Source organism: Zosterops lateralis (genome assembly GCF_965231275.1).
Source record: "Zosterops lateralis genome assembly, chromosome: 6".
Lineage (NCBI taxonomy): Eukaryota > Metazoa > Chordata > Aves > Passeriformes > Zosteropidae > Zosterops > Zosterops lateralis.
The window spans coordinates 24,444,619-24,453,451 of record NC_139761.1 but is presented as its reverse complement, the minus strand read 5'-3'; the positions used below and the strand labels follow the sequence as shown (position 1 = coordinate 24,453,451).

At 34.7% G+C, this 8,833-nt stretch overlaps 1 protein-coding gene across 3 annotated transcripts in view; it reads right to left on the bottom strand.

Annotated features, from left to right (window-relative positions):
- Positions 1-2,283: 2,283 nt before the first annotated feature.
- Positions 2,284-8,833, bottom strand: part of SLC25A21 (solute carrier family 25 member 21) — a 233,069-nt gene continuing 226,519 nt past the window's right edge. For all 3 annotated transcript variants that reach the window (XM_083863535.1, XM_083863537.1, XM_083863536.1), the window contains exons 8-10: positions 7,270-7,451; positions 6,411-6,463; positions 2,284-3,970 (exon numbers count right to left, since the gene is read on the bottom strand). In XM_083863535.1, the coding sequence (XP_083719661.1) occupies positions 3,900-3,970; positions 6,411-6,463; positions 7,270-7,451 (306 nt within the window). In that variant the 3' untranslated portion in view covers positions 2,284-3,899. The remainder of the gene's footprint in view (positions 3,971-6,410; positions 6,464-7,269; positions 7,452-8,833) is intronic.

Here is an 8,833-nt window from a genome sequence, read left to right as displayed (position 1 = left end):
CTTTAAACTTTAATCCCAAGAGAGCTAACATTCTGATTTTTGAAAATTTAACTGTTTTACTTGGGCAATAAAGTTCTGACTATTATTATGCTTTTCCCATGCTGTAGGTATGTTCAGAATATGAATGTGGAAAAAAAAAAGCCCAGTGTGACATTTCATATCCATCATAGACTATTAATATATTGTGCCTTTTTAAAAGTGTTTTGCAATAACTTAAATTACTGTCAACATAGTTAAAGCAAAGGAGAAATTACCATTCTTCATATATTGTTCTATCTGCACCCCATATTAAACACTAATTCAGTGGGAAAGTAAAATGCAGTTCCCTCTTAAGATATAGTTCTCTTTTTGTGGATTTCCAGCTTTCATCACCAAGACAGCTGTGGGTAAATTTTCATAACAATCTAAGTAATCAGTATTTATGTCATGTACAGTATGTCCACTTAAATACCAGTGGACTCCACTGGCTGCTGCCACCTTTGCTTCTTGCACTAAAAATAGTTAACAGAACTGCATTTCTGTAAAGAACACAGATACTGTATTTTGGACCCAAGGAAACAAAGATCTGATCTTGGATATGATTCATGTTCTTCTGCCTCAAAGGCAGTAAACAGCTGTTTAGCTTTAATGAGATGCTGAAGCCCTTGCTATTCAGTAGAACACTTTTTCAAGAGTATTTCTTTGAAACCACTAAAGGTAAAGTGCACACAAGTGAACTTCCACTCTGCCAGACTTTTAGTGACATGACAGATGTTTTTCTGCCTTTATGCTGTTATAGCTGAAATAAGATGAGCCTTAACACCATGAAAAAGAATTCACTTTAATACTAGACCAGCTTTTCACTAAAGATAAAATAGGAAAAGATAAGAAAAAGATCATAAGTAGATAAGTGATTAAGTTGGCAAGAGGATCTTAGCTTTCAGCTTAGTCATTCTACTGGATTACAGAATTATTGAGTGACTCTACCTATTGTTTTCCATAGAATTTAAACAAGGGGCACTGAAGGGAAAAGAAAACAAAAAATAAGGAAGAGAAACCTTTCAAAGCACAGTTTTTTTGAGCTTCAAGACTTTGCAAGTCTGCAACAAAGTGTGCCTGTGTTAAAAGTTTTCCAAATTTTCTTGAGTAACATGAGGTCATTTCTGAAATAAAAGTTGTCTTTCCTGACATTCCAATGAGGAATTAGTGTGTTATGAGAGACAGAGAGACAGATCCTTAGCTTGTATCAGTTATTTTCATTGTCTTCAGCTAAATCAGGGTAATTTATAAAACAAGGACAGGACATTATGTTAATTATTCTTCCCATGGGATACACCATCATAAACCATTTTTATTTTGTGTTTGTTTAGGTACAGCTCTCCGTGCATCTACCTGCTGTACATGATACCTTACCCCTGAATGGGAAGTCAGTGTGCAGAAAGTGTTGCTCAGAGTGAGCAAAAGTGCTTGACCTTGGCTCTTGGTGAACTGCCTGTGATGGATTTTTTTTGGTGTGAAGTTTCACTTTTTTTTTTTTTTTTAATGTAAACCTATGATGTAGAATACCCTTTTCTGAAGGACTATTTCACTGCTTATACTCACGGGTAAACTGAAAACTGCAACATGTTCACCTACTAACCACACAGCTCGAAACCATTTTACATTAAATTAAAAAGAAAAAGGGAATTGTTTCCTAAAAAATTTTTTACAGTTAACTGCTGCTGTCAAGTACAAAGTATAAATCTGGAGTGAATCCACACAGGTGAATGGATGCATTTGGGATATAAGCAGTACATATGGGTGCAGAATTAAATGTTTTAATCTGAAAAGTCTACACTTCATTCCCAGAGTGTTGTTTCCAAAGAAATCTGTGAAGCCTAATAATACCCTCTTCAACCGAACTGGCCTTGCATGGTCCCAGTTCAGAAGATCTTTGGTGTAAAACTGAATTTCAGGCCACATTGCACAAGGAGTAATGGGGCATTGGTCTGGCACGTTCATAGGTTTGTTTTCCCATACCATCCTGTTTTCTGTTTTCGAATGTTTCTCCTTTTATCCAAGATCAGGCTGAGCTATTAACTGAGAAAAAAATCATGTTGGAAAGGATGTAAAACCAAAGGCTATATATGTATATACAGGATGTTTAAAGCATTTTATTTTTATATTTTGAATGCTCTAAATTAATAAAAGACAAATTATAAAGCATTTTGCTTTAGTTTTTGCAATTATCTTAGTAGTGTCTTCTCTTTGGCCAAGTACTGACAATAAAATGCAACAATGAGAAACACTTGCCTTAAAACCATAAACGTTTAACAGAGCTAATTTTATTGATTTTAGCTATGAAATAGCATAGGTATGAAAAGCCACCGTTGCCAAATTCAGACAAAAGAGAGGCTTATTGAGCATGTTAATACAGGCATCCTTGAAAGCGCTGAAAACACATTTCTATTTTTAGCTTTTTCTTGCTTTTCCAATGCATTAAAAACACTTGTGAGATGAGACTTCACACGTGAACTGCAATTTTCAAGCAACAATGCAGAGAGATACTTCTTTAGGATTGCTAAGGAGAAGGTTTGTACGTCCTTTGGAGGAAGAACATTATTGTTAACAGAGTGAATCTAGTATGGGGAGATACCAAAACTTTCAGCAATTGCAAGATACATGCTCGTTTGACAACAAACCAAGTTAGATAATGGAGACTTTTTATAACAGAATAATGTGTGATTTTAAATTATTTAAAGAGTTTTTTAAAGGAAAATGTAGAATGGCGCAACTACATGAACAGAAACTATGTCTTCAGTCAGCATAGCAGAATTTACTGTAGTTCATGGAGTTAGAATGGCCAGTAAAAACACAAGTACATCCCTGGAATATTTATAGTTACAGTGACTGGGAAAAGCAAAAAAAGAGCTTTGGCTTCAGAGCCATGTTTTTTTTATCTACAGAAAAGTGCATTTCTTCGAGGTGTATGGCTAGCTAATTACAACTGTAGATGTGCTATCAGTCTACAACATTGTTTCACTATTCCATGGTGGAAATGAAAGGCTAAAGGGGGAGTCAGGGCGCACTGAATTTTTTCATCTCAGGACAGCTCTTTTCGGATAGTGTATCAAAGTGGATAAAAAGTTTGCAGTAAAATCTCATATGCCTGAAATTATTTTTTTCTGCTATTTTATTTACTAATTTCTTCTTCCCATGTTATTTTGCATTTTTATGTAACTTGATGCATATTAATTGTTTTCAGTAACTTCTGTGATCTGAATGAGATTTATGTCATATATATGGCTTAGGACAAATAGGATATTTAGCAGCATGCATGTTTTTAAGGCCGTGGCTCCTTGTACTGTCCTTTTCTATCCAAACTCCCAAGAACTTGAAAAGCTCTTCCATGAATGCTGTAATCATACTGGGCTGAATTGAAACTGGACCAAACACCAACTGAAGAGTTGCAAAGTATGGATCATTTTCTTAATATGGAGTCAATGGAGCTGTCAGTTTACATTAGCTTAGTATCTGTCCCCCCAGGATTATTCTTTTTTTCCTTTAAAATGCCCTGAAAGTTTATATATTGCCATTTCGGCTGAAACTTTTTAAAAAGTATATGATTACATAGGATGATTCTATGTCAAGATATTTCAATTTGTCCTTTAAAAACTCACTGTCTTATGTCAGCTTTATATTTTCTCTTGGTCCAGCAAAACAATTACAAATGTCAAGTGCTATTTAATTATGCACTTACAAAAAAGCATGTACTTAAATGTTTTATTGGATCAGGACCTAGAGACCATATTTGTTTGGAACTGTATTAAAATCAGTGCAATCTGAGGGTATTCAACACTATAAAGGATAAGAATCACTTTTGCTTTATTATAGTGTATTTTAGAATGCACGTAATTTAAAGAGTACATTTTTCAGAAGTGCTACTTGTGTTTAACTGTGTCCTGAAGCCATGCATAAACGTATTCGTAAACCAAAAGCATCACTGCACCACCTGGAAGAAAAGATATTATTTTACTATAGAAAATCCAGTATTTTCAAGATTTTATAGAACATTTCTAGTGTGTAATATAAACCAGAATAAGCAAAGTCTTATTTACAAAATGGATAACTGTATTTCCCAAGTTCACTAAAAATACACCAATTCATAAACCATACCAATTTTACTGAATATTAGATCATAAAGTTGATGTAAATAGCTTGCATATTAAATCAAATTCACTCTCAGTGTGATTTTTCCTGATACCTGTTCAAGATTAATGTTTTTTTTTTTGTTCTTCTACAAGTGAAACTTTAATCTGAATAAATGTATATTTGTGTGCCTGTTTAATCAGATGAAAGAGCAACTTGACTGGTGAAATGACAAAAAATAATCTCCAGGATGTTAAAAATGCTTCCAGGTAAGATTCAAGAGAGGTTTTCACCTGTTTTTTTCATCATGTCTAAAGCAGAAAATCATGGTATGGAAATGAGTATAATCTTTCCTGGTTACAAATCCACAGGCAAAGTTTTGATCTAATGAAATGGCATTATTTGCTAGAATTGCTACACAGTATAAAATCTCAGCTTGAAAGCTGTAAAATATCTTTACTGTTAGTGAAGCCAGACTGTAACTGGGCTGTAATTACTGCATGAGATAAAAAAAGGGAACATTTCAGAAGGTGTATATATATAACTAAACACATAGACAAACTTCTAGTTGGGGAACATGAATAAAGAGAACCAGGCTGCATGATTAAAAATATATTATTTGTGGGAGCCAGCACTGGGGCATAAATATATTTCTGCCTTTGCCTATGGGCTCAGTTGTGGGCTTGGAGTGGCAACTCTAACAAACAAGGGTTCTGCTGAGCTGGGCTCACCTTTCTAGGGATAGGTAAGACAACCAGGCACAGAGGATATCTACATGAGTTTCTCCATATGATTTATCCTAAGGAACCATCATCAGACTTGAAATTCTCTATGAAAAGGAACTCGCAGACAGCTAGACAGAGCAGATGTTTGCAAAAGGCTTTGACCAACAAACAAATCCCAGACATAATGTCTAAGATGTGATTTGAACTCAAATCAAGGCTGATTCCAAATTTCATACTGTGTGATCTGTTTGAGAATCTCTTCCTGTAAACACTCACATGTTGGAAGAAGGAATCACCTTCCCAGTCACAATAAAGATTGTATTATTGTGTCATCAGAAAGTTAAACCTAAATGTTAGTTAGCCAATATAACTACAGAAGTATTTAGAATGAAGTTCACATGTAACTGACTTGCTGGATCTGGGCCAGAATGCATATTCATTTGTAAGAGGGAAAATTTTATTCCAAAATCTGCTGTGCTAAAAGGTACTGGGAAAGCTAAACACTGCCTTCGTTTTGTCTTGTATGTAATCTAGTATCTTTGGAGTGTAAAAGAAAGGGCTTTTAGCTCCTTGTTTTCCCTCTCCACCTTCTTCCTCACCCTGCACAATAACGAGGCATGGTCTAGTACTTAGCCAGATGGATTGGATATGCAAACATTTACAGACAAACCTAATGCCTCTTTTATACTGCAGAACAGGCTCTGTACCTGCTTGCTTTACCTATGTGTGTTCTTGCATATTAAACAACCAGCTTGAACAACTGGAAATACAATTTCACAGGAATGGGATACTGTTCAAATTGGGGCTTCTGCTCTTTTAGACACAGACTGCCTTTGTGGGCTGACAAAGTCTGAGGGCCCAGTGCTTTGCTTTCATGATTAATCAAAACCAGTCAGGAAAAAAAAAACCTCTAAAAAAACTCTAAAAGCCAAAGAAGATACAACTCTCAACCACATTTAGAGTAACGATTAGTAAGAAAGGGTCAAACAATAAGCTCAGTTTTAAGATATCCTTGTCCTCTTAGTCTTCCAGGGCCATACAAGTCCCTTCCCAGCTCTGCTATCAGCTTTTTACTATCTGGCCCCATAGAGCATAGGAGAAGAAAGTAAGTGGAATTTTATATGCATGGGCTGTGCTTTGAGAAGTTGAGTGCATTTTATGGAGAGACTCTAACCTGTATTTTAGGTTGATTTCACATAGGTATGGAATAGTCCTAATGAACTGAAAAGATCACATTAGAAGGAATAGGGAACTTTAGGAAATTCCAAAAGTTTTACAGTTCTGTCATTTGCATGTACTTTGGTTTGTTCAAAAATAAAACAATTGCTCAAACGGGCAGTTACTTGGATTTGCAATTCTCTGATGTGTATGCATAAATTATGTTTTTTAGACACATATTTAGCCAAATCCATCTGTGATACTATTAGACCAGGTCATTTTAAAAAGAAATTGTTTGAAGTGAAAGACATTTTGATTCATTTATTTGACTGATATTTACTACATTTTCTCAAGAAACTGAAAAATAGGAAGAGAAACCAAGAAAAAAAAGCAAAATAGAAATGACAGAAGGAAAATTACCTGGACCCAGTCTCATAATCTTGGGAAGTAAGCCTTTGTACAGAGCTAGAAATCTGTAGCAGAAGAATAACAAACAAAACATTTCAAACAATATTCTTGCTCCAACAGAAGAATGGAATTGTAGCATATGTTTGTTAAAATGCTGGCAGAGCACTTAGAGGCAATTATTTGAAATTACACATGTTCAATAGCAGGCTGTATCTGGATTTTAACATTTTACAGAGGCAGATCAGATGAAGAGAAAAAGTTAATCAATGTTCAGTCACAAAAGCAATGTTGTGAGCCTAGCCAATCAGAAATATGACTTTAATCAGTGAGATGGGTTTACTTTCAAGACAAGTCTGTTAACAACAGCTGCATACAGGGACAAAATGACTGATATAATTGAATATCAAAGCCACAACTCAGTCACTACTTGAGAAATATTTTTAAAAGTTGGAAAACATTATTACCACAAGGATCTGCCCTCAGTTTAATTATTTCAGCAATAATTTTAAAGGTACAGAGGCCTGCATTATTACAATTAGATTAAATTAAGAAATAGTCTCTTTTCTCTTTGACAAAATGAAGAGTTGAAAAAATTACACATGAGATATATGAAGCATTTACTTGGGGAACATAAATTTTGACAATGTAATAATCATATTGTAAGTCTCTTGTAAAAGTTCATATATATTAAGAAGATATGTCCTTGTAATTCTAAAATAAATTTTCAAAATGCTACGTTGGGCTCTTTTGATATGTGAGTTCAGGGTGGCTTAATGGTCCTCGTCAAATCTGAAATATAACAACATGGTTTTATGGACCCATATGAACTAAAACAGAGGTCTGGACATTTATTAAAATAAGAATGTTTTACCCTTCCTCTTTATAGACTGTTGCCATAGTTTTAAAACAGGTTCTGTACTTGATCTCTCCAGGAACTGGCTGTGGTCCTTGAATCCTACTTTTTGCAACATCAAAAGGAATGTTAATAATTGAGGCTATTGTTCCTGAGACTAGCCCAATTCCAAATTTCCTCAAAAACTCCAAATATGGATCCTACAAAAAAAAAAAAAAAAAAAAAAAAAAAAAAGAGGAAAGAAAGAATAAAAAGGGAAATGGAAAGACCTGTGCAGGTTAAGCACTGTAAAGTAATAAGCATTTAATCAGAAAACTCACACAACGCACTCGTGTTATTTTAGCGGAACACATTAGGATTTCCTACACTGGAACTTGTTTTCTTGACAATCCTATTGGCTATGTTTTTACACATGGTCTAAATTGCTGAAGTACACATTTCCTCACACAGGATTTATAAACACAGTTCATAAAGAAAGACTGGTATGGCATATGGGGATGATTTGTATAATTGGGCTTCACAATGTACTTAGTATTACTGTATCAAAACAGGAGAAATCCAAGCACACTATTAGCTAATTGGCCAGAATATTTTACAAATGACAGCAACTTCCACCATGAAGCCTACTAAAACACTCATTTGTGTGTTGGACCCCCAAATGCTAAATTAAATAAAGACTAATCTCAGTCTGCTGCCATTCCCCTCCAGGTTTTTTACATTTATTTTCACATGTAGCTGATCCACTGTACTGAGAAGTGCTAGCTTCCTGTTATTAACAATCCAACTCGGCACAACAGCAAGAGAGCCTCCACGTTCTGCGCATTATAAACGGTGGTAATTCACTCAGCTAATTGGCTGAAGAATTTACAACAGATTGTTCCTGAACCCTACTACATGCACACGGTAAAAGTTAGAAGTGGGTTAGAAGTGCATCTAAAAACTTCTTTGCTCACTCACAGTTCACAGTTCAACTGGGTTTTATTTGATCTTTTAGAAAGACCTCCTACTTTGGCATTTCTGTGACATCAAAGAACCCAGAGTTTATCTGGGAGTCAATCCCTTGAAGCAGGTTTAATCCTATTTCTCTAAGTAGTGGAAGTCACAGGGAAGTGTGTTTCGCAACATTTCCTATGCACATAATTTGGTTTTGCTATCGGTTTTCAGTAGAAGGACACTGTTTTTGCCACATCAGATTCTTTATATGCAGCTTACTTCTGTCATGAAGGTGCCTTAATTATATATAGGAAATCATCATTAAAATAACAAATGATCTTGCCGTGTTATAACATCAGCATAATGTTAAAATCAGAAAGTTTTTTGTTTCCTAAACCTGTATGTTTTTAAATTAAAAAGAAACCAAGAAAGAAATTTTCATTTCCAGATTAGCAACAAGAAAAATAAATTAAAACTTTCATAATATACATTGGGTGAAGCCCATACAGGTGTCAAGAAAGAAATGTCAAAATCAACAGAGCTCTTTATTACTTGCAGAAAAACTTAATACCTTGATTTGACAAAACATGAAACATACTGATAATAAGTTTAAAAAATTAGAATCACTTGTGGTACAAGAATTGTAGCC